At 39.0% G+C, this 27399-nt stretch overlaps 2 protein-coding genes across 4 annotated transcripts in view; one reads left to right on the top strand and one right to left on the bottom strand.

Moving 5' to 3' along the window:
• RBMS3 (RNA binding motif single stranded interacting protein 3) overlaps positions 1–27399 on the top strand; it is an 827636-nt gene that overhangs the window by 705319 nt on the left and 94918 nt on the right. For all 3 annotated transcript variants that reach the window (XM_040353091.1, XM_040353092.1, XM_040353093.1), the window contains exon 7: positions 15238–15344. In XM_040353091.1, coding sequence (XP_040209025.1) covers positions 15238–15344 — 107 coding nt within the window. The remainder of the gene's footprint in view (positions 1–15237; positions 15345–27399) is intronic.
• LOC120940318 (PCNA-associated factor-like) lies at positions 9615–9959 on the bottom strand. The gene has a single exon (XM_040353094.1). It carries the CDS (start codon positions 9957–9959, stop codon positions 9615–9617), a length of 345 nt encoding a protein of 114 aa, XP_040209028.1.

The raw sequence follows: 27399 nt of genomic DNA, 5'->3' as shown, positions 1-27399 counted from the left end.
ATTAATATCAAAGCTGAATATTTTTGGAAGTAGTTTTTAGTTTGTTTTTAGTTTTAGCTATTTTAGGGGGATATCTGTGTGTGCAGGTAACTATTACTGTGCATAATTATTAGGCAACTTAACAAAAAAAAATATATACCCATTTCAATTATTTATTTTTACCAGTGAAACCAATATAACATCTCAACATTCACAAATAGACATTTATGACATTCAAAAACAAAACAAAAACAAATCAGTGACCAATATAGCCACCTTTCTTTGCAAGGACACTCAAAAGCCTGCCATCCATGGATTCTGTCAGTGTTTTGATCTGTTCACCATCAACATTGCGTGCAGCAGCAACCACAGCCTCCCAGACACTGTTCAGAGAGGTGTACTGTTTTCCCTCCTTGTAAATCTCACATTTGATGATGGACCACAGGTTCTCAATGGGGTTCAGATCAGGTGAACAAGGAGGCCATGTCATTAGTTTTTCTTCTTTTATACCCTTTCTTGCCAGCCACGCGGTGGAGTACTTGGACGCGTGTGATGGAGCATTGTCCTGCATGAAAATCATGTTTTTCTTGAAGGATGCAGACTTCTTCCTGTACCACTGCTTGAAGAAGGTGTCTTCCAGAAACTGGCAGTAGGACTGGGAGTTGAGCTTGACTCCATCCCCAACCCGAAAAGGCCCCACAAGCTCATCTTTGATGATACCAGCCCAAACCAGTACTCCACCTCCACCTTGCTGGCGTCTGAGTCGGACTGGAGCTCTCTGCCCTTTACCAATCCAGCCACGGGCCCATCCATCTGGCCCATCAAGACTCACTCTCATTTCATCAGTCCATAAAACCTTAGAAAAATCAGTCTTGAGATATTTCTTGGCCCAGTCTTGACGTTTCAGCTTGTGTGTCTTGTTCAGTGGTGGTCGTCTTTCAGCCTTTCTTACCTTGGCCATGTCTCTGACTATAGCACACCTTGTGCTTTTGGGCACTCCAGTGATGTTGCAGCTCTGAAATATGGCCAAACTGGTGGCAAGTGGCATCTTGGCAGCTGCACGCTTGACTTTTCTCAGTTCATGGGCAGTTATTTTGCGCCTTAGTTTTTCCACACGCTTCTTGCGACCCTGTTGACTATTTTGAATGAAACGCTTGATTGTTCGATGATCACGCTTCAGAAGCTTTGCAATTTTAAGAGTGCTGCATCCCTCTGCAAGATATCTCACTATTTTTGACTTTTCTGAGCCTGTCAAGTCCTTCTTTTGACCCATTTTGCCAAAGGAAAGGAAGTTGACTAATAATTATGCACACCTGATATAGGGTGTTGATGTCATTAGACCACACACCTTCTCATTACAGAGATGCACATCACCTAATATGCTTAATTGGTAGTAGGCTTTCGAGCCTATACAGCTTGGAGTAAGACAACATGCATAAAGAGGATGATGTGGTCAAAATACTCATTTGCCTAATAATTCTGCACTCCCTGTATTTTTTTTATCACGTGTAGATCACTGGTTTGTTATCACATTCTTTTTTCTGCACTGGTTGTGCTGCCTTCAGTGCAGTCTGTATCACGTTTATTAGTGCAACTTTTTCTTTTTGTCTATTTGTTTAATGTTGTATAACATTTTTTGCTGCTGCTTTGTTTATATACACAATTTTTTTGAATTAGCGCAGTAACCTTTTTCCACTATTTATTATATGTACTTATATACCACTGTCAATTTATGCATCCCTTTATATATACTGAATATTGTCCATTCACATCAATCCCTACCCTCAAGGAGCTTACAATCCCTATTAACTCATATTCATATATACAAATTCTAGGGCTAATTTACCTACAGCATGTCTTCAGAGTGTGGAAGGAAACTGGAATACCCATAGAAAACCAGCACCGGCACAGTGAGAACATGCAAACTTTGCAGGTTGTGTCATAGTTGGCATTTGAACCAATAACCCTAGTGCTGTTAGGTGAAGGTGCTAACCACTTAGCAACTATTTGCAGCCCAAAATACCTATCTCCATCCATACCAAGTTCAAACATTCTGCTTTACCAGACATAAATACAGTGATGTCATCATTATTGGCACAATACATTGGGAAACTCTGCACACCGATTTTTGTTATTGGTAATTGTTGTAAGGACTGTCAGAGAAATCTGAAGCAAGCAACAAAAGTGTATTGCGAGCCTTAGTTTGGCCTAATTCGACTTTAAGAAACTGGCAGTTGCTGTATTTTCTGTAACCACAGCAGTTCCACTCGTATTCTGCAAATTAATTACTTGAAGGAAAAGTAAAAAAAAAAAACAGACAATTATACTCACCTATGTAGCTGCAGAATCGATCCAATGCTGAATCTGTCCCCTGCTGGGTCTAAAACTGAGAGCCAAGTAATCACGTGACTCAGTTCTTGGTCTTCTCGGAGCAGGGAGCTGTGACTGTCAGTCATCACTTTGTGCCCTGCCCCTCCAGTGTTCAATGGAGTTACGGGCCATGAAGGGGACGGGAGTGACTGGCTCAGGCTCTTAGCAGCCTGCTGAGTGGCTAAGACAACTGCTGGTCAGGCATCTGGGTTATTCCCAACATTAAGATCGGGATCCTTGCAGAGCCTGGACTGGCTTTTTGATGTCAGCCTACAGTGGATTTTAGATGGTCAGGCATCTGAGTGATTCCCGACATTAAGGTTGGGATCCTTGCAGAGCCTGGACTGGACCTGTGAGGTCAGCTGACAGTGGAATTTTGCTTGCTATCAGCTGAATCTGGGTCAGAGGAGTGAAGAGAAAAGTACACTCATGTGACCCACATGAGAAATATGGCCAAAAAACTGCATACTTATTCTTTAATCTATGTAATACAAATGTACTAAAACACAGTCTTTTCTGCCTTGTTTGGAAAAACAAGTCAATGAACTATTCTTTAATATTTCTGAAAAATCCATACCAATCTGTTACATAATGATTTTTGTTGGAAGATTTAGATGAACAATGTGAGATTATATCACAAAGACAGTGGTACCTAATCAGTGTACATGAAGATTGAGATGAATCACCACAAATGTGGTTATTTGAAGACTGTTTTTATGTTGTAGAAATTGAATAGGCAAAAACAAGGCAGTTATGGTACTACATATGTTGTACAGTATACAGTTCTTCAGGCAGATAAAATAATGTTTAAGTAAGGCAGTTTTCCAGCAGTGTTATGATATACACTTACAGATTACAAGATGCTAGAGCAGCACTTCCTTGATGTATTGCAATCCCCAAAAGGCCCTGTAGATATCTGGCTGCCAGTGGAAGACTTTTCAGGCAGTTGGCAGAAGAGGTACCCTGTAGGGAAATCCCGTTCTTGCGTTCCTTGTCAGGTACATCTCCTTGCTGCTCCTATTCTCTCCTGATCCAGTGGGGCACCCTCTCTATCCAACTCCCATACTGCTGTCACACAGAATGATGCAGAATTCCACTACCACACTATTGAATTCTCAGTCAAGATGACTGTCCAAATCTCACTTGACTTTGGTATCCAGTAGGATTGGCATTCTCCCCAACATGGCTGTCTGTAACCCATGGCTGGAAACAATTATTACTCAATAGGCTCCTGCTAGCTTGAAAAAAACAGCACAATGCCACCTTCTGGATGGGGGAAAATTGCAGCCTACACCTTCCTACAAGAGTATCAGTGCTCACTAGACTGATTTTGCTGGTGATGGTAATGCCCACCCTTTGGGCTCTTTAAATTTAGGAACTAGGAAATATTGTGTCAAAGGATGTTTGTTCGGATCTGTCTTGTAAATTATGGTTGTGATGTTAATGATGGGTTTGGAACTACAGTAAAACCTTGGTTTAAGAGCGTTTTTCAAGACAAGCAAAATGTTTTAATACATTTTGCCTTGGTATACAAGCGATGTCTTGATATAAGTAGTGTCATGTCACAAATGAGTATAAAAAAGAAGAGAGGCGCCTCTAAGGCCGCGTACACACGACCTGAAGTCCAGTTTCATTGGTCCAAACTGACCATGTGTACGGCCCATCAGTCTGTTGTCCTTCGGACAAAAATTAGAGAACTTGCTTTAAAATCGAACCGATGGACGGCTGACCATCGGTTCAAAACCCGCACATGCTCAGAATCAAGTCGACGCATGCTTGGAAGCATTGAACTTTTTTCAGCACATCGTGTGTTTTACGTTACCACGTTCTGACCTGATCAGTTTTTGAACTGATGGTGTATATGCACATCAGACCATCGGTCTGCTTCAGCGGTGAACCGATGAAAACAGTCCGTCGGACCATTCTCATCGGATGGATTGACCATGTGTATGCGGCCTGAGTGTAGCAATATGGTTACATTTAATAAAGGTACACCATTCAGGAACTTATTGCTACACTTAGAGGTGCCTCTCTTCTCTTTTATACCCTGTAAAAAATGCTTTGATATACAAGTACTTTGGATTACAAGCATGTTTCTGGAATTAATTATGCTTGCAAACCAAGGTTTTACTGTAATTAAACTGGAAAACAATCTTTCTTGAATTAAAGATAAATTGAGCATTTTGACATTGTACAACAATATACTGATATACATTTAAGATTTCATTTACTGCATATGATATTCTAAAAATCTAAAAAGCTTTAATGCAGTCTAAAAAAAGGGGTACATTTAGGGAGATGCGTATAAAGCAGTAGATCTGTCATTCACCAGACATGCACTGCTGGTGAATTCTGGTTAGTGCCAGGGTAAGGTCATCAAAACAAAATATGCCAGATTGAGTTCCACACCCTTCCTGTGGTTGCAGCATGCATTCAAATAGTACCAAAGAATATGACACACCACAGGGAACTGAAGTGTTTGATAACGTTGCACATACTGTCCCTACTTTAAAAAAAATGGCGGTGAAGTAAGAAATGCCCTGGCATCAGAGTGAAGAAAAAATTCCGCTGTTGTCACTGAAAGTAAAACAATTTCTTTATCCTTGTCTGTGTCATCAGTAGAAGGAACATGAATGTCCCTGCATCAGGGGTGCCGCTGGAAGTAATAAAAAAATGTCCTGCATTGGTAGTGTCACTGGAAGTAAAAATACCCTGCATCAGTGTTGGTGAAAATCAAAAGGCATCTGTGTTGGTGGCAGTGGGAAGAAAAAAATCTTCCATGCTATCTGTGTCAGTGGGATGAAGAAGTGGAGAGGAGCTGGGAGGCTAGGGAGGATCTCTATGGGGTGCAATCACTGTGTGGCTCTATCGGATGGTGGGGAACTGAAGAAATCTGAAGGAGGTACAGTGGCTATGGGCTCTTTAGGGCTATGAAGGGAAGGGGGAGCTCTGAGATGGAGTTGCTCCCCCTCCCTCCTTGTACTCACAGGCAGTTCACACCCCTAGTCCACACCATAAAAAATTGCATCCACCTCTAATGAAAATTTCCTGTAATAACTTCCAATTGTCCATTAGCATTGCTAGAATGTCATAAACTTTCTGATTACCATAAATGATGCTCAAATCAGGAGCATTGTTTGCTTTAATAGTGACAAGACTGACTCTTTTATCAACTTACCTTAACCTCCCTGGCGGTAAACCCGAGCTTGACTCGGGGTTGGTTTTTCATGTTAGGATCGGTAACCCCGAGTCACGCTCGGACGTGGAGTGTGCAGCGGCGCGGCTTACCTTCTCGCTGGATCCACAGGCAAGTTACTCACCTTGTCCCTGGATCCAGCGATGCCACCCGCTGTGTGAGCGAGCGGGACCTCCTCGCTCGATTCACAGTCTCCCCGTGTGCCGCCGATCTCCGTTCCCTGCGACGTTACGACGCACGGGAGCGAAGAACGGCGCCAAATTAAAAAAAGTAAACAAACACTTTATATACAGTATACTGTAATCTTATAGATTACAGTACTGTATGTAAAAAATACACACCCCCCTTGTCCCTAGTGGTCTGCCCAGTGCCCTACATGTACTTTTATAAAAATCAAAAATTTCATTTCTGCCTAAAAACTGTAGATTGTCCAAAAGTGTCCCTTTATGTCAAAAATTGTTTAAGATCAGCTAGAAAACAGCGATAATAAATTATAATCACTTGCAGAATTGTGCGATAGCGATTTGTGGGGAAATTCGTCATAAAAAAAAAATAATAATGACAGCGACAATTCTGCAACTGAGCACATTTCAGTGATTTTGAGTTGATTACATTATTGAATAATTTTTATTATAATTATATTATTATTTGTTATAATTATTTATAATTATTTATTATATTATAATTTATAATTTTGTTTTAAAAAAAAATCATACCCGGGATGCCTACAAGACTCTTGCTTGGTCAGATTTAAGTGAGTTATTTCTAAAAATTACAGGCCAACAGTATAAAATGCCAAATTTCCTTGCAAAATAATTGTACCGCTTTTGGTACGTAATTCCAGACAGAATCATACCGCCAGGGAGGTTAATAACTTAACTTAATTGATACTAAACACATACTGTTTAATTTACATTATCCCTCCTTTTTCTGTATGGGGATGATAGTACTGTAATCATCCTAATTGATATACAGCTGTGACATAACCCACCTCTTTCGTAGCTTTCCTACAGTGAAACAATGCCAGGAAAAGCCAGGAAAATCAAATCTTTATTAGTTTTGGCAATAATATTGTGTGGGCAGATTTCTGCCAGTCACCGGCTGTGTCATTCTACTCCAGCCTGTGTCTTAGAATAACAGGGAGGTAAAGCCTCCATCAATCAATATGCAATATCAAGCCCTTATTGTATATAACTGTTTAGTTTTCATGCAGGAGGAGGAAAGGAATGGACTGTCATTTACCACCCATGTATATGCCCACATGTGTGACTTTATAGTTACATAGGCTTCTCAAATGTGATAGGGAAGAAACGATCAGGGTAAAAGTACACTGAAAACTGAGCATGTGCCTAGCTGCCAACACTGCTCTGGAAAATCCTGCAATTGCAGGATCAACCAGTTTTTTTACAGAAAATTAATCCAATAGTGACTGAGTGAGTAGAAACTGCATGTAATACACCATTTATTGATATTTTAATGATGTGGATTTAAAGCTAAATTTCAGGAAAACAGCTAACTAGACAGATGAAATAAAGATTAGAAAAAAGGTTTACCTGCTGAACGTATTTGTATTTCTGTCCAAAAAAAGCATTAATATTTCGCTGTTACTGTTTTATATTCAGTTACAGTTCTCCTTTCAATCCCCTTCCTCTGCTTTTATGCAAATGCTATTAGCTAGGGAATTTGTTTTAGAGAGGAATAAAACTTCCATGTATTGTTTGTACCTATAATAAGGCTTACCTATAGGTACTGTAAATATCTCCTAAACATGCGCCTGTATATGCAGAAGATTACGTCACTGTGCGCTCTGAAGATATGTCAACCCGTGTCATTTCTAGACATGTGCTCACTGAAATATTTTGTTTCGGAATTTCGTTTTCGTCCGAAAAATTAATTAATTTAGTTACTCCCGAAATCCGTTTTTTTCATTTAGTTTTTCGTTAGAAATTGCATTCGTCTGAAAATCCAAATGAATTAAGGTTGAATTTGCCATTGAATACTTATGGTGTCTGTCGAATGTTCAAATAAGCAGGAGCAGCGAAACTGTATTTCGAATCGTACATTTTCGGTCGAATGTTCCGCCTACAAGCTATAGAAGAATTCTAATGTTGTATGACTAGTAATAATTATATTTATTAATTATTATTACGAGTCAACCAACATTAGAATTTTTTTTATAGCCTATGGGCCGAGCATTTGACCAGAAATGTACGATTGCGGAGTAGTACAGTTTAGATGCTCCGTCGAATCTTCTTTGAACATTCGACAGACACCTTAAGCCTTCAATGACAGATTCGACGTTTGTATGTTTGTATGTTTTTCGATGCTTTGTCGAATCTTCATCGTTCATGTTGAATTGTCAAGTTAGTTCTAGCTATTTTACTGCTCCTCCTCTTTGGTTACAATCAGCCAATAACATTCATCATCATCATTATTTTTATTTTACTTCCCCACCCAATTCCAGCAGCGATCTTTTCTCTCTATGTCGAATCTTTTCTCTCTATAATGTCGAATTTTTTCTCTCTATAATGTTGAATCTTTTCTCTCTATAATGTCAAATCTTTTCTCTCTATGTCGAATCTTTTCTCTCTATGTAGAATAATCTTGGACTGATAGAGTTAAGGTTAGGCACATTCGACCGACGAAAATGAAAACAAAGCATTTGTTTACGTTGGATCCTTCGGTTTTCGTATTCTGCACTTTTGTTTTCGTTTGTTAAAACAATAACGAAAAATAGCTGAAATTCAGACCAAAAATTCTTCGGACAAAAACGAATGCACATGTCTAGTCATTTCTTTCTTAGCCTGTGTATTGACCGGCAGCACCCGTGCACATGCTTCCCTCTACTTCCTCTTTAACTAACACCCTAAAAAGGGGCTAATGTATTGATATTGTAAAAATCTGAAGATGTCTTTATGTTTTTTTTCTAGCAGTGATGAAGGTGGTATTTTAAGCCTATAAATTGTGTTGGCTACTCTTTTACATGCCCCCTGGCCCTTACTGGAATTAATGAAAGTCATATCTCAAATTTTGAGTAGTTGTGTGGTGTTTCAATTTACATTTATGTTATACTACACTGTGAAAGGATCACCCTGAAGAGTTAGTCTCTCTGTTACTCATGCCCCTTGCACTGCTACAGATCTGAGTGCCTCAGTGTACTTCTTCTTCCTCCCCCACTATGAGCTTTGTAGGGACTTCAAAAGGCTGATGCCAGGATAAATTAAGGTACTTACACTTAAAAAAAATACATTAAAAAGGTCTTAATGAATAAACAGCTGCATTTTTTTGCTTCTTCTAACTAGAGTTCAGCTTTAGAAATCAAATATATGTATTTAAGTATATTTTTTCAAAGAATATAATTGGACTTTAAATCATGTTTTTTTTTATTATCTGCCCAAAGTGGTAACAAAAATGTTGGCAGTTATTTTAAACTGGTGACGATACATGCTTTTTTATGTTCGCTCCCTTTTTTAATGGTATTTAATGCTTTCCTTTGTTACAGGATAGAACGTATTTACGTAGTTGGATGTAAATTATTTGCACATATTCTTTAAAGGTTATGTAAACACAGGTGGCCCTCATAATGAACTATTTCCCTATGGATTTTATCATTCTGAAAATATTCTTTTGAGACAGTGACATTTAGGTTTATCATGTACTGTTTAAAATCTACACCCCCCCCATCCTTTTCTGAAATCTATATTACAATGAAAACCCCTTTATTTTAACCACAAGAACAAAGAACATCTGTTCTATATGAATTTGTTAATTTCTTTACTATAGTAATGAGAAGCATTTCCACCATACCATCTTTCCTTTATTATGCCTTTACTGATTACATGCATTGTATAATCTTTCTGTGAAAATATGTAGATATTAAAAGAGTGTTAATGATGATTGTATTGGTATACGTGGACACTTGCATATATAATGTGTATTGCATATACCACATATGTAAATGTTACTAATTAGGATTATTAAAATATTTAATTAATTTGGTCCAAAAAAAGGGACTTTATTTAAAAATATACAAGCAACTGAAAAAATATAAACACATTAAAAACTGTATTCAGTCTTCATCTGAAACATCATCAACCAATGGACACGATTTCTTTGGTGCTTTACCAATTCCACTGCCTCCTGCTTCTTCCTCATTGTCAGAAGGCACACGGTTCTCTTTTTCAACATTACTAGAAGATGGAGATCCTATACCTTTCTGCCATTTTGGAGTAGGTTGAACACATAGACGATTACCTCCAGGATACTTACCTTCAGATTTTTCACTAGTTAGAGAGGTTGAATGGTTGGAGGAAGAAGAACTTGTGTCAAAATACTTTTGTGGTGCTCTAGCAGTAACAGCTTTCCTGTAGCTGCCGGTGGGTGTTCCTGCACTGTCTGCTTTAGTCTGTACCATGATCACCTCACCCCCTCTGTGCCACAAGCCGCGCTCTTAAAATATTTTAACTACTAAAGACTGATGTTAGATATTTAAAAACCATGATGTGACATACTGTATATCCAAATCTTATACACCTTTTTCCTTATTTAATGAGGATTTCCTTCTCTAAATTATTGATTTTTAAATGTTAGTAAGCCATTGCAATAAATGAGCATTCACTCTGCTAAAATCATACCTGGACTAGATTTTGTAAGATTTCTATGTGTCCATGCACTCAAAATGGAACAAAATGTGCAAAATCAAAAATTATATATGATGCAGTCTGTCCTAATATTAATACAGAAGTTTTTTTTTTCTGTGTCCCCATGTAACTTAGTCTTTTTATTGGTTTCTCCATTTAGCAGAACCATTGATTTTACACTCTGGAAAGAGGGTAATACAGCTGAACAATTTTTTCATAAATGTAATGCAATATGGAAACCTGGAGCTGTTCTGTTCACAGTTGGTGTACAGAATGTCCCCAAGTCGAATTTTGGGCATCTTTTGCAACACAGATGTTATTTTGGTGAGATACTTCCTAAAGGTTAATCACTTGTAAAGAGAGGCCGACACTGCAATTTTTATCATTAGAAAGTCGAAAGTGCATCAGCTGCATGTATTGAATTAGCCATTCCAGTTCAGAATTAGTCCTGCACAAGATCTAACAAAGAGCTATTCCTTTAGAGCAGAAACAGGTAGGAATTTGCAACAAAATTTGCTAAAATCCATGTAATGTACATTGCTCATCCAGAGGGGATTGTTTTTTCTCCACAAGAGTTGAGTTACTCTTTAATTAAAGAGAATATTTTTTGGGTTACAATTGTACACATGAGAAGTAAGTTTTAGTTTACTAATAGAAATAAATGCAAACATTTCACTTTTTGTGAACTTGCCCTTTACTAAATCCCCACAGCTTTTTTTTCCCAGAAATTGTCCCTGCAAGGTCCTTTTATTATTGGCCCATGCATTCCTATGTGGTATTCCAGGCATTATAAAAGTGAACTAGTCCTTTAAAGAGGAAGTAAACTCTCATGCCTTGTACACACGACCGGTTTTCATGACGAGAAAACTGCCATTTTTTATATTGGTCGTGAAAACCGGTTGTGTGTATGCTCCCTAGCAGTTTTCTCGACGAAAATATTGCTGCGAAAAAATTGAAACCAGCTCTCTTTTTTCTCGTCGTGTTTCCCGTCAGGTTTTTTCTCGTCGCGAAAAATGGTTGTGTGTATGCTTTTCCGAGGGGGAAAAAACGTGCATGCTCAGAATCAAGTATGCATCCCAAAAGCAGCCCAAAGGGTTGCACCATTTGAAAGGAACTTCCCCTTTATAGTCCCGTTGTACGTGTTGTACGTCACCACACTTTGGTGGGACGTTTTTTTGCATGAACGTGTGTATGCAAGTCAGGCTGGAGAGAAATCATGTCGGGAAAAACATTGTTTTTTTTCCCGACGAGAAAAATGGTTGTGTGTACGAGGCATAACAGTCTGATGCTTCTTTTCATTTAAGTCCATTATATTAAGAAATTATAAAACTATAGCCACTTTAAGCCAGCCCAAATCGCATATTACTTACTGTTTAACCACTTCAGCCCCGGACCATTTTGCTGGTCGAAGAACCAGGCCACTTTTTGCGATTCGGCACTCCGTCGCTTTAACTGACAATTGCGCAGTCGTGCGACGTGGCTCCCAAACAAATTTGGCGTCCTTTTTTTCCAACATGTAAAGCTTTCTTTTGGTGGTATTTGATCACCTCTGCGGTTTTTATTTTTTGTGCTATAAACAAAAATAGAGCGACAATTTTGAAAATGTTTTATATTTTTAACTTTTTGCTATAATAAATATCCCCAAAAAATATATAATTTTTTTTCCCACAGTTTAGTCCGATACGTATTCTTCTACATATTTTTGGTAAAAAAATCTGCAATAAGCATTTATTGATTGGTTTACGACACATTTATAGCTTCTACCAAATAGGGGACTATTGTATGTCATTTTTAATAATATTTTTTTACTAGTTATGGCGCCAATCGAACACTTTTTACACCATTTTGGTACATTGTCATTTTTACAGTGATCAGTGCTATAAAAATTCACTGATTACTGTAAAAATTACACTGGCAGTGAAGGGGTTAACCTGTAGGGGGCGCTGAAGTTTGTCCTAGGGAGTGCTTGTAACTGTTAGGGGGTGTAGTTTGGCAAGACACATCACTGATCGCTGTTCCTGATGACAGGGAACAGACTGATCACTAGGAAGAACGGGGAGATGTGTGTTTACACTTACCTCTCCCCATTCTTCAGCTCTTTGACCCGATCGAGGGACACTGGCGGCTATCGGGTCTGTGGGCACGGTCACGCAGCTCCGGACCGGGACGCGAGCATGCCGCCAGCGTTTGCGTGGTTCATGGCTAGCATCTTAAAGGGGACGTACCTGTACACCCTTATGCCCAGCCGTGCCATTCTGTCGACGTATATCATCGTGAGTCGATCCTTAATTGGTTAAAGAAACTTTAAAAAAACTTGTTTCCAGGGTTAAGGCAGCGCCATCTTAAGTATTGTTTTCTGAGTCAACGGTAGAGTATTTCCGCCCTTACATGGAGCCCTTCCTGTACTGTTGATCAAATGTTGAAAGTGGAAAAAAATAAATTTTTAGGCACCAATTACATGAAAGCAAACAATAATTTAATTAACAATTCAATACATAATTCATTAAAAAAGTGGAAAAAAACAATATATAAAAACTGCAGGATGACTACAGTGGCGACTAAAAGCTCTCTAAAACTGGACAAAGATGTCAGCACACGTCACATCGATCATGTGTGACTAAACTATATTGTAACAATGTTTTATGCTCTACATGTTTCGCGAAGACTGCATGCAAACTGCACAACAAGCCAGATGTGGGAGCGTGCCAGGTAGTTCAGAGGTAAAGATATAGTATCCAAAAGCATAGATATCTGTTTACTAGAGATGGGAACCAACAGAAAGAAGGCATACTACACCTGGACTGTGTAAGAGAATGAAAATTAACTGTGTGTGTATATATATAAACAAATGGATTAACCCATATGCAAGGAAGTGTGCAGTATAGGGCACATACCTACCATGTTTGGAAGCGTTAAATGTTTGAGAACTGAGGATAATTTAATTATGGTATGTGGCTGGAACCTTCAAATATGACCTTAGAGTGTGCTTTAGTGGTATAAAATTGCCATCTAAGAAATAATAAGAATTAGGTTACATAAAAAACGGAACATAGTGGATGATGACAGCTAATTATGTGTGTGCTCTCACCTAGAAAATAGTGATGGGTGATGTAGATAATAACGCCGTTGGTTAAGCCGCGAATACAATGATTCATAAGAAAGGGCTCATCAAATCAAGCTTCTTTATAGAAACAACCCTGGGGTTTAGAGCACAACAAGTGTCAGAAAAGGGGGGTAGGTTATAAGCCGTCTGTGGAAACAGAGATATCACAGATAAAACAATCAGAACTCCCTGTCCTATCAAAGCTAATGCCAAACAAGGGCAATATGTACATACCACGTCCAAAATAAAACAAGGATTGTCTGGGTAAGGGAGTCCACAGATGGAGGTAGTGCCATGGAGTGAGGCTATCACACAATGCCTTAAATGCATGCCCCAATCAGGTGTGCGGCGGGAGCTTAATTCCGCATCACCTGACCCAGCCGTGACAGGATGCTCGCGCACAACCACCCGATCGCGCATGCGCGGCCCACCATTTCTGTACTGTTAACCAAGTCTCCCTCTCGATCCAACGTTTCTATGGCAACCCTGCTTCCCTGCTCATAGCCGACTTGTTTTATTTCATAGTATTTACTTGTGCCGATTATCTAGTGTTTGCCTATGTCAGTCTTATTAGCTTCAGATGATAAGACTGCAGTAATGCAGGCCGATGCCCATGTTTACACTCCATGTGATATCACACAGTCAAATGGGGTGTAGGAGGAAAGTCTGAATGATTCTGCAATCCCATGGGATTTGAGTGTTGTGCCACAGGGAGTCCTGATAATAGACAGACAAGCACACAGAGTGTACTGTAAATCTGGGGAGATATGGGCATGCTCCAGTGACGTCATTCTAAAGAACAAAATGGATTACAACAATACCAAGCAAGTAAGGAAACATCTACAAGCAGTGTTCATTAGGGTTATGCTTATTTGCATGGGATATAGTTGTGGGGGAGGGTTTTCAACCACTTTAAGTGCTTGGACTCCTAACACCAACTACATTTTTGGATTAATACAGTTGATAGCACTTCATATGTTAGAGTCAACAATAGCTCTTGGTATTTCTTTTTTTTGTATTAGGCATTATAAAAGACAGGCGTCCATTAGTCCATGCAAGCAGAGTGGCTATGGCGTGTAGGCTTCAAGGCTTAGATATGTTTTGCATGTATAACATTTTAAAGTGGTTTTAAAGGCTCAAGGTTTCTTACCTTTGTGCATTATATGCATGAAGATAAAAAACCCTCTTGCTTGCAGCGGCCCCCCAGCCCCTCTAATACTCACCTGAGCTCCCACTCAATCCAGCAATGTGCACAAGAGCTGAGCTTCTGGTTTGAAAACAAATTTCAAGCTGGGTTTAAGGGAAATCCCCAAGAGGAGGGATTCCCCTCGAATGCAGCTGGATTTTTTTTATACTGAATTTATAATCTAGTCATGACTTACTGTGCTCTAGTCTTCAGGCATTTCCTCATTGTGTTCTCTGATAGGTGTCTAGAAATCACACAGTTCTCTAAAACCCTAGCAACATCCCTGGCATGCAGCCTGCAGTTAGATTTTTTGCATTCCTTGGACCCAACCTTCAGAATTTTTCAGTAAACATTTTCTTATGCAGAATTAATTCAAGTTATCATGTAGGGATATGTACTCAGAGAAAAGAGGAAGCAAAAAATCAGCTCCCTTGCTTTGAAGCTGATTATCACAAAACGGTATCACAGTTATAGTGCAGGTGCCCAGAAAGTACTGTGTACAAATCTGCTATTTATTTTGCTATTTTCCCACTGTTTGGTTTCTTCAAAACATCATATCTCTCTTAAGATTTTATCTTCTTACTGTTTTTTTCAAACTCTTGTACAAAATCTGCCAGAATCTCAGGCTAGAAAAAGTAAAACATCTTAACTAGAAGATATCCGTCTTTAAAAGGTTTGAGCTGTGCAGGAGGCAGAGAACTGCTGGCAGGATCATGTCTTGTAGAGGATTTTAACGATATATCCTGTTGTCTTGTCGTTGCAGCTCCACCGGAGCCTTTACTGTGTAAATTTGCAGATGGAGGGCAGAAAAAGAGGCAAAATCAGAGCAAATACACACAAAATGGAAGGCCGTGGCCTAGAGATGGAGAGGTGAGTCCTCAAAACAACAGCACTTCTATCTAATATTCAGATTTTTAAATATGTGTTTTAATTTAACTCTAGCAGCCAATCCTTTTCCATCTGTACTGGTTTAGCTTCTAAAAAGTGAGTGAAAATTGGCTGCCTTGGGTTAGTACTCTGTGCTTAATGCGTGCCTCCTGGTTTGTTGAATAAGGACAATGGCTTTGTTCAGACCTTCTAAGTACAGCCATATATTTTATTTTTGTGTTGGTAGTAATACTGCGTCTATATTAATGACTGCTGGGTTAAGCAGATAGTGGTCAAGGTTCTGGCCATATAGTTCTCCAAACATGGAATCCTAAGATCATTTATAATGATCACATAAATGCGGAAATTTACTGAAACTGGAGAGTGCAAAATTTGGTGCAGCTCTGCATATAAACCAATCAGCTTCCATTTTTTTTGTCAAAGAGTTATTGAACAAGCTGAAGTTACAATCTGATTAGCTACCATGCACAGCTCAACCAGATAGCAACATGGGCATTATAATTGCCAAAGTGTTTTTGAAGATGTTAGCTCTAGAACCATCAGTCTTTTTTTACAACTTACAGTATAACTGACCCAAAACAAGTATGAAGCCATTGAGATTGAAACTTATTTCAAAATTTAATAAGAAATAGCAACACCTAGCTTTAAAGCCCAACTTCAGCTCCCCTTGTCAACTGTTATCTGTCCCTTTCTGAACGTCGGAGCACCCCCTGTTCATACATAGCTTTTCCCTAATTAGGCATTGGGCTTTGGGTATAGAGTTCTTGTGACATTACAAGTCCTCCTCCTTCTATTATTCCTCTGGCAGTGAGCATGTCCCAAATGCTGCAGTGAGTGTAATGATGTAGCCCTGCTCTGTGCAGAATTCTGCTGTAAACCCAAAATGGCCTGATGATAACCCCTGAGGGCAGATTATTGTTGCCCTGGACTTACAGGAAGTGAATTGAATGACTGAGCTTCAATTAATTGGGAAGAAAACTGAAAAAAGATGCTGGCTTGCAGGGCGTGAGCCTGTGGAGGACAGTGCTGGATTTGGGTTTTAAGACCTTCACGTGGCAGATGATGCCCATATACTATGAAAAGGGTGTTTTTTGCAGCGTTTATAACTTACAGTTGCTGCATGCAGGCAGCCCATTGAAGTCTATTAGGATGCATGGCTGCATAGACACAGAAACTTATTATAATATGACAGGCATGTGGGTGTAGGAGAGTGGCTCTATACATTGTATAGACAGTGTGCATTCAGTGCTGCTTACCCATATGATTGTCACATTAAGACAAGTGTCAATGCAGCCACGTTTTCTAATAGACTTCAATGGGCCTATTCCTGCTACAGGCAGTAACAAATGCAATGGGGACTGTAAGTTTGTTCTTATGTGGAATTTGTGTGTAAGTAGGAACAGTGCATTTTTAAGTGTAACTTCAGCCTGTACAGGGATGTGGGATGTTCCGGTCTTTTCTGTGCATGCATTTATGTTATCTGGGGCTCTTTTGGCCATGCAGTACATGTACTGCAGTGTGGGATGTGTCCGGTGCTGCAAGCTAGCTGCCCGGAGGTATCCAGGACCAGCATGGAGCACAAGTGGCCAGCATTGAGGAGGGTTCGTCAGTAGGAGTCGTTCGTAACTCGGTTGTTTGTAACTCGGACTGCCTGTAATACAACATTATCACTCATGACAGCATAGCCTAAATCTTGGCACATTCCCTCAAATCAAAGCATTCAAAAATATATATTTATATTATTAATTTATTGTTTAACCACTTCAATACAGGGCACTTTCATCTCCTTCCTGCACAGTGCAATTTTCAGCTTTCAGCGCTGTCACATTTTGAATGACAACTGCACGGTCATGCAACACTGTACCCAAAACAATTTTTTTATTAATTTTCTCCACAAATAGAGAATTCTTTTGATCAGTATTTGAGCAGTATTTGATCACTACTGGGGTTTTTATTTTTTGCGCTCCAAATAAAAAAAGAACGAAAAGTAAAAAAAAAAAAAGTTTTTCTTTGTTTCTGTTACAAATATTTGTAAATAAGTATGTTTTCTTCTTCTCTGATGAGCACTGATGAGGTGGGACTGACAAGGAAGTACTTATTGGCACTGATGAGTTGGCACTGATGGGCACTGATGATGAGGCACTGATTTGCAGCACTGATGGGCACTGATAGGTGGCACTGATAAGCAGCACTTATGGGCACTGATAGGTGGCACTGATTTGCAGCACAGATGGGCACTGATAGGTGGCACTGATGGGTACTCAAAGGTGGCACTGATGGGCACTTATAGATGGCACTAATAGGTGGCACTGGTGGGCATTTATAGGTGGCACTGATGGGAACTGATATGCAACACTGATGGGCACTGATAGGTGGTACTGATGGGTACTCATAGGCAGCACTGATGGACCCTGGAAGGTGCACAGATGGGCACTTATAGATGGCACTAATAGGTTGCACTGGTGGGAATTTATAGGCAGCACTGATGGGCACTAATGGGTGGCACTGATGGACACTGATGGGTGGCACTGATAGATGGCATTGATAGGCAGCACTGAACAGGAGACACTGACAGGCAATCACTGATGGGCATAGAGTGCCATTCTAATTAGCAATGATTGGCACTGATTGACATCCCTAGTGGGCTCACCTTGTGGTATCCAGTGGGCATCCATGGTGGACCCTTTCCTCTATGGGTCTGCACTGATAATCAATGCGCTAATTATCAGCACAGATGCCCCCTGTCATGAGAGCAGTCGATCGGCTCTCCTCTACTCGCGTCTGTCAGTGTGAGTGGAAGAAAGGCTGATGAACGGCTCTTACTGTTTACACTGTAATCAGCTTTGATTGGACACATCTGATCACATGGTAAAGAGACTACGTCAGAGGCTCTTTACCAGGGTCAAAGACGCGGCTTATCATATGACGTCCAGTCAGGATAATTTAACCACTTTGCGTCCGTCATTTTGTTATATGGTGGGCGGGAAGTGGTTTACTTTATTCCACTTCCACTGCTAATTTAAAATATTATAGCAAAGGAGAAGTAAGATATTATGAAAGTGTGATAGAAAAAAAAACAATATAGACTTCTGAGGTGTTATTAAAGCAGAAATTATTAAATGAAGTGACTAGTACATTGTAACCAAAGTGATTTATAATTCATGGTCACAGGACTAAATGCTGGTATTATGCATAATGCCTAAAGAAAAATTCTGTCAGCTAAGCTGTGGAAGTTAAGAAAATAGGGGACCTTTGGCTGTCCTTTCAAAAGGCTGCAAGATATCTGAATAGTAAACTGTGATCTAGTGACCTTACTTTGTGTACTTAAAATTGCTGAAATGGCTGTGCCTGCCAATCATAAATAACTGAATTTTTGCACGTACAGAACTCTTGGTTTTGGGCAGTATGCTTATGTGTATATTTTATTCTCAGCTAGACAACTATGCATTTTTTTAAATACTGAACTGCACTTTTTTTAACCACTTAAGCCCCGAGCCTGTTTTTCAGATTCAGCATTTACAAGACTAAAACAGTTTTTTTTGCTAGAAAATTACTTAAAACCCCCAAAAATTATATATATTTTTTTTCTAACACCCTAGAGAATAAAATGGCGGTCATCGCAATACTTTTTTTCACACCGTATTTGCGCAGCGGTCTTACAAGCGCACTTTTTTTGGAAAAAAATCACTTTTTTGAATTAAAAAATAAGACAACAATAAATTTGGCCCAATTTTTTTATATATTGTGAAAGATAATGTTACGCCGAGTAAAATGATACCCAACATGTCACGCTTTAAAATTGTGCCCGCTCGTGGCATGATGTCAAACTTTTACCCTTAAAAATCTCGATAGGCGACGTTTAAAAAATTCTATAGGTTGCATTTTTTGAGCTACAGAGTAGATCTAGGGCTATAATTATTGCTCTTGCTCTAACGATCGCGGCGATACCTCACTTGTGTGGTTTGAATACCGTTTTCATATGCGGGAGCTACTCACGTATGCGTTTGCTTCTGCGCGCGAGCTCGTCGGGACGGGGCGCTTTAAAAAAAAAAAATGTTTTTGTTTTCTTATTTATTTTTATTAATTTTATTATTTTTTACACTGAAATAAAAAAAAAAAAAAAAAGATCACTTTTATTCCTATTACAAGGAATGTAAACATCCCTTGTAATAGAAAAAAGCATGACAGGTCCTCTTAAATATGAAATCTGGGGTCAAAAAGACCTCAGATCTCATATTTAGACTTCAATGCAAGAAAAAAAAAAAAAAGGAAAATTTGTCATTTAAAAAAATGACAACAAAAAAATTGTCTCTTTAAGAGGCTGGGCGGGACTGACGTTTTGACGTCACTTCTGCCCAGCAGAGCTATGAGGACGGGTGGGGGCCATCTTGCCCTCACTCAAGTCCTCACACACAAGGCGGCAGCATCCGATCTCCTCCGCCGCTACCGACGGCTCCGGTAAGCGGCGGAGGGCGCGGAAGAGGGGGCCCCTCTCCCGCCACCGATAACGGCGATCTCGCGGCGAATCCGCCGCGGAGACCGCCATTATCATTTACACGGCCGCCCACTGTAAAGCTGGATACCTCGGTTGTGGCAGCAGCTGCTGCCGTTAACGAGATATTCAGCTTTAAAAACAGGACGTACATATACAGTGGGCGGTCGGTAAGTGGTTAATACACCTACTTTATTTTCATAAATCCTTGTTAATTTTGATTGGCACTCCAACACCCTAGGACAACACATCTGCATTGCCATATGGTAGTGTGTTGAGATGTGTTGTGTTAGAAAAAAAAATTCAATTTTAAGCACATTAAGGGGCATTGGTAGCCCAATTATTTTGAGCGGGCTAACTTGCGTCAATGTGTTTATGCATTAATGCACCGCAAAGATGTAAAAGTGTGCTTTTATCATTTTTTCACTATTTGGTGTATATTTTTTATATTCTTTTTGGCAATCTAATCTTAAAGTTTTATCATTCATAAATTTGTGTTACAGTGTATGGCAATTGAAATGTTTCTACTTTATTGTAAAGCTATTTTTTATTATACAGGAGAACAAAAAGAGATTTCTGCTATAAAATATGGCTTTGTCTTTTATTCACACAGTTAAATCCCAAATGTGCAGTAGGCTAGACAGAGGTTCACTTGAACGGTGTGTATGTGATTTTAGGTCTAGCACATATCAATACTTTTAGATGTTCCCAGTTCTGACCATGTCTACCTTCCTTATTAGAAACTACTAGTTGTGTATTATTATTATTATTAATATTATTATTATTATTATCATTATTCTTTTACAATTAATGATGTTTCAAAGTAAATTTTGATCTGGAATTCAGAAAAACAAAAAACAAATTGCAACTTTGCTGTGAGTTTTTTTTTTTTTGTTTACTGGCATCTCAAGCTAATTTATTATTGCATCATTCTTAAAAAGAAACAATCATAATTAAAGCGGGGTTCACCCTAAAAACAAATTTCTAACATTAGAGCCAGAATACTAAGGACATTTACTGTGTGCCGGTCTTTTTTTTTTCTCCTTACATACTGTTATATTCTGATTTTGTCCAGGGCTTCCGGGTTCTGATGACTGCAGGACTGGGCGTTCCTATCCCTGCCTCAGGGTTCTGATGACTGCGGGACTGGGCGTTCCTATCCTTGGATTACATGATTGACGGCTTGTGAAACAGTTCCCCTGTCGCACAACGCGCATCACCAGATTTCTGGAAATAGCCGAGCTGCGAGTCGGCACTATACGGCGCCTGCGCAGTCAGCTCTACATGGCGGGGCGCAGGCGCCATATAGTGCCGACTCGCAGCTTGGCTATTTCCAAAATCTGGTGACACGCGTTGTGCGACAGGGGAACTGTTTCACAAGCCGTCAATCATGTAATCCAAGGATAGGAACACCCAGTCCCGCAGTCATCACAACCCGGAAGCCCTGGACAAAATGACAATATAACGGTATGTATGGAGAAAAAAAATGACCTGCATACAGTAAATGTCCTTAGTATGCTTAGTATGCTGGATGTAATGTTAAAACAAAAAGTTTGGGTGTACCCCCGCTTTAATTGTATATATGCTGCCATTTTACTCTAATAGCATAATATGTATTTTTTATAATAGAGGGAAAGACACTTGTGGGAGAAAGAAAAATGGTGCTGCACACCCTGATTGATGCAACAGGAAAATGTCCCTTACTGGGGGTTTTCACGGTAGCAGAAATTAGAAGAAACTAAGTAGATGGAATTGATAAAATTATGCTTTATTGAAGATACTGTGACAAATAGACATTTGACAGCTAAAATATGAGCTCTGGTACATGAAGCTAAAAAAACAATATATGGGATGCAAACACAATTTATCACACAACATTTTAAGGGTAAACCAATGTTGGTAGGTACATAAATCCTTGATGCATTTCGACCCGCCCCTCGGGCGATCCCCATCTCTACAGAACTTACAATAAATCACTTCTCTGTTGGTCTTCTTCAGAAGGTTTGTTTGCTGTGAGAGGATTACATTTAATAGGTAAATGAGCTATAGAAAATCCCTCAAGGGTTTTTTTTAGCAGCAAAAAGTATATTTTATTTGAGTAGCAATCAATTTTTGTAAAAGTTGGTTTATTATCTCAAAAAGTATTTTATAAATACATGAGAGTTGTAAAAAACAATCCTGGCCTTGACATAGAAACCTCAACCCATCAATAATAGAAAAAAACAAACAACACATGTCACATAGAACCCATTGTATTATCATAGAGTTTCACATGATACTCCTACGCATTTTGACCTTTCTAATTATTGGTTTTCTTCAGGGTAATATTTGTCTATGTGAAAAAGAGAAATACAGATTATATTTTAGATAAACCAACTTTTTATATTATATATATATATGTTCCATTGTGAATAAAACAGTGTATATCTACAATTTCTGATGGGAGAACTATGTTCTACAGCCATAGAAGTTGTTGTTCTTTAAATAAAAGCATCAAGCCTCGATGATCCTAAAGCATCCGTGCACTATCCTCCTTCCCCTCGGCGATCCCCATCTCTACAGAACTTACAAGAAATCACCTCTCTGTTGGACTGCTCCGAGGAATGGGGTGGGGGATGGGTGAGAGAGCACCTGTGATACAACATGACAACCTTAGTGTTTGTTTTTTTAAATTCCTGAAGAATTTGTTTTAAACAAAATAACCTATCGAGTTAGAATGCCAACAGCAGACAAAAGTATGGCTTGTTAATGTTTATATAATTGTGTCAGTTTAAATATTTATTGTATATACTAACTCTCCCATAAAATTATATTATTTAATTATTTATTGTTTATTCATGAAATTAATGTACATATCACAGGAAGAATTACTATATGTATATAGATGAATTGAATCTAATAAAAAACAAATAAAAAATATTATACTAAAATGAAATAAATTATCTTCACGTAATACATTTCATTATACACATTTTTTTTCACAATGGAACATATATATATAATATAAAAAGTTGGTTTATCTAAAATATAATCTGTATTTCTCTTTTTCGCATAGACAAATATTCCCCAGAAGAAGATTTTGGGGAATAATTAGACAGGTCGAAATGCGTAGGATTATCATGTGAACCACTACGATAATACAATGGGTTTTTTGTAACATGTGTTGTTTGTTTTGTCTATTGTTGATGAGTTGTGGATCTACTCTCATGTATTTATAAAGTACTTTTTGATATAATAAACAAACTTTTACAAAAATCGATTGCTACTCAAGTAAAATATACATTTTGCTGCTAAAAAAACCCTTGAGGGATTTTCTATTCCATAAATGATATATTATAACCAGACATTTGTATAGTACTTTAAAAGTCTTCAGATGAGCCCAAGGATGAGGGAAATCACTGCATGATGGTGTGGAAGATCTGGGGGTGTCCTTCAGGCCAGCTATACATGGTTTGTATCTTGGCTGTATCAGCAGGAAACAGCCGAGATTCGAACTGTTAATAGGCAGGCTGAATGTAACAAGTTGATCAATCGATCAACTTGGGTACAACCAGCCTGTCGGATTATATATTGCGATTATTGCTAGTGGCTGCTATAGCCACTAACGATAAAAAAATTTACTGGTAATTGTGACTGTCATCAACCAGAAAAGAAGACTTGCATACTTTCTCAGACAATAGAAAATAAAGATCAGATGTTGTATTCACTGTTATAAATAACAAGAAATACAAAGGATGTTATGTACAATTGTTACCAATTCATGCATTATGATATACCTGAGTTGCGTCTTGTGCATGTTTTCAGTTATATAGGCATTGTTATTGTACCTACATAGTCCATAACTGTTGCCTTATTGGTTTATGTGAAATCTCTATTAATAGCTGTAAAATATTGCAATTATAAATATAGTTCAACTAACTTTATATTTAGGTAACAGAGTGACTAAGAAGGTTAGACTAAGCAGACAAGATGGTGCAGAGGCTTGTGTATACAAACAATGGAGATCCCAAACCTCATTGTTTTACACCTACTCACTTCAAAGGATCCCATGCTATGAAGGGAGGCCAACTGTAATCAATACCTAACTTCCTGGGAAAATTCAATTAAATCTCCTGCCCAGAATAGTTCAAAGGATTTGCATGAAAGGGAGCTTATGTAGTAAGCCCTCCAATCAAGAGCCAAGCTATGCCAACCAATAGGGCATCAGCATGCAGGGATATACACAGAGTCTAGGGGAGGATAACACTCTCTTTATGGAACAGCAGCGATCAGGATGGGACTAAAGGGTATTTATGGAAAAGGTCTGTTTTACTGGTAACTGAATATGTTTGTACATGAATGTATTCCTCCATGTAATCCTTTTACTTTAAGCTAATATTTTTTGTGTATTAGATTACCAACTATACTCCAATAAATGTTATTATGTTAACGCTTTCACTCCTGGTCAAAAGAACTCTCATTTAACCCACATCATATCTTTAAGATATTACATCTTAAATATTATTTACAGGGAACAATAACTGTATAATCAATTATCAAAGAGAAATAAGAAAGTCAGTCTTATCCCTGAGTGGAAGTAATCTGCTTATTAAGCAAATCAGAGGCAAAATATAAAAAAATAATATCTAGCCATATATAACAGATATGAATACACATACATCTGTGTTGAAAGAAGCAATATGCCCCCATAAAGGTCTAGAAGAAAATAAACAGAAAAAAATGAAAACACCAGAAAATATACTGTATAAATATGTTAACATTTTGTAGCTGCGTTTTTATCCACCCAGCTTCCATATACAATAGTATGCAAAAAGAACGCCAATTTCCAAAGAAACGTTGAAGCCTTAGGCCTAGTACACACGAGAGGATTTATCCGCGGATACGGTCCACCGGACCGTTTCCGCGGATAAATCCTCTCGAGGATTTGCGAGGATTTGGATCCGATGGAGTGTACTCACCATTGGATCGAAATCCGCGCCGAAATCCCCTCGCGATGACGTGTCGCGCCGTCGCCGCGATGATGACGCGGCGACGAGCGCGACGCTGTCATATAAGAAATACAACGCATGCAGGGGATCCCAACGGACTGATTGATCCGGTGAGTCTGTACAGACCAGCGGATCAATCCGTTGGGATGGATTCAAGCGGATAGATTTGAAAGCATGTCTTCAAATTTTTATCCGCTTGAAATCCATCCCAGGGGATAAAAATCTGCGGAAACAGATCCGCTGGATTGTACACACCAGGGGATCTATCCGCTGGAGCCGGTCCGCGGATCAATTCCAGCGGATGGATCCTCTCGTGTGTACGGGGCCTGAGCTGTCCATACATTATACATTTTTTTTTATTCAATGTTACTTTCAATTATGTAGTGCACAGGCCTGTCTGATTACATACAAATTGAAGGTGTTTAGGTTTAACCTCATATTATTTGGTTTTGGTAAATCTAAAGGAAAATATGGCCAGTCTTAGGGTTAGGTAAACAAGCATTCAGCTTTTTTTTTTTTGGAGAATCTGTCTGCCTTGTGCTTGACTTCTTTTGGGCTAATATTTGTTCATATTGGTGTTGTGTATTCAGCTGTCTAATTACATCAGAACCATTTGGGGCATCAGAGCTTTTCAAATTACTTGTGTGAGTGAGTCAAGCAGCAAACAGAATATGGGCTATAATAATGCCATGTTCAGGGTGATACACTTCAAAGCCTATACTCAAAAGCACTATGGCAGGAGAAAGTGAATGAGTAAAATAAGTGTAGATCCGTGCTTAGGACACAAAGTAGGTTGCAGCCTCCCCTCATAAGTCCCCTAGCAGGAGCTCTAAAAATTAAACTGAAAAGAAAATGGGGTGTGTGGCGCTACCTATACCCTGAAGGGTGATACCAACAGATAACTCTTAATAGGGTGTTAATCCAGTTATATAAGTGGTGTGTAGATGTGTGGATGTACTACCTAAAGCAACTTCAATTAGTACCATCAATAAATTCATCTAATACCATACCATAAACATATCTATGTGCAATAAATTAGACATTTCATAATAAAGTGCTGTTGTATCCGTGTTTAGTAATTAACCAAATTATGTGCACTGACTCCCCTAATTGGGGGTACACCTATATTTTATTACCTTAATGGTGTAAAATAAATAGTAAACGTAATTCATATAATGGAGAATCTTATAAATACAGTGCATATGCAGAAAAAAGGTAATTTATATAAGCTATAAAGTGAACAGTCCAAATATTTGTGAAGTGTTGTAAAGCAGCCAAAGTCTTTAGAAAAAAGTTCCAGAGCGACCAGTGCTTGTTACTGCAGAGATATCCAGTTGACTTTTTGTGCTCCCCTCCTGGGCCCCCACTCACCAGCTCCTCTCGCCTCTGCAGAGGTATCTTGCATGTAGGATAAACATGCAGCTTAAGTCTGGATGGTTCTTCCAAATTTATCCAGCAGACTACCTGCCCTTCACTACACCAGATCAGATTGTTTCTGCCACTGCAGTTCTCTCTGGACACATCATTGGAAGCGGTAGAAGGAATTGCCTTACATTGGATATTGGAGGGTGATAATGGAGAGCTTGGAGGTATACTGGCCTGCTGGATAAATTTGGAAGAACCATCCAGACTTAAGCTGCACGTATCGATATCGGTGCAACCCTAGTACCCACAAATAGAATGGTGTTCTTAGTTGTGTGTGTAGCATTTCCCCCGAAGGATCTGCTGTTTTTTTTGGGTGGCATGTTACCTCTATTCCTCCGCCATCTAGGGTGTAGGATGAGAGCTGAGAAGAACTGCAATGTCCACACTTTAGGTGTCTTTTTCTGTGCTTTATTACCCAATGGGGTAAAATAATAAAAGTAGTAGTAGTTGAAGAGGTAGGAAGGATAGTAAGTAGTAGTTTCAGGTGTATAACCTTGTTCAGAAACAGTCCTGCTTCCAGCGATAAAACTCTCATCGCCACTCTAGCCAAAGTGGGAGTTGTACACCTGCATAGGCCTCTCTCACCAGCCTAGCAGCCAGAGTGTCACACTTAACTTTAGCAAAGTATCTGCCACAGACCAGTCAGAGGCAACAAAATCTCTGACCACCCTCTAAATTTAAGGCAGCACCAGCTATGAAAGTAGCAGGGCACTACATGTGAAATATATTAAAGTGGTGCTCATAGATTTGTAGTAAAACCATTTTACTGCTACACAGCATGGGATGCATGATAAAGAATGAATGTAATAAGCTTTGGGTAAAGGCACCTGGGTGATTGGGGACAAGAAAACATTGCATAAACCAGTAACATAAAAAGACTGTACACACAGATATTTTTTACATTACAGTTCAAAAAAATATATGACTTTACTTTTCACATAAGTAGGATTTGCAGGGTACGTAACACAAGGTCCCATAGAACAACAACAATGATGGTCTAACAACAGTGCACCTCTTAAATAGGGATGGGCCGAACACCCCCCGTTCGGTTCGCACCAGAACCTTCGAACGGACCGAACGTTCGCGCAAACATTTAGAACCCCATTGACGCCTATGGGACTCGAACGTTCGA

Source organism: Rana temporaria, chromosome 5 (genome assembly GCF_905171775.1).
Source record: "Rana temporaria chromosome 5, aRanTem1.1, whole genome shotgun sequence".
NCBI lineage: Eukaryota > Metazoa > Chordata > Amphibia > Anura > Ranidae > Rana > Rana temporaria.
Note: the sequence above shows the minus strand (reverse complement) of the source record. Positions and strands in the feature narration are given on the sequence as shown.

What these genes read in the sequence shown, in the direction of transcription:
- LOC120940318 (XM_040353094.1), bottom strand. Translation starts at nt 9,959, where the DNA reads ATGGTACAGACTAAAGCAGACAGTGCAGGAACACCCACCGGCAGCTAC.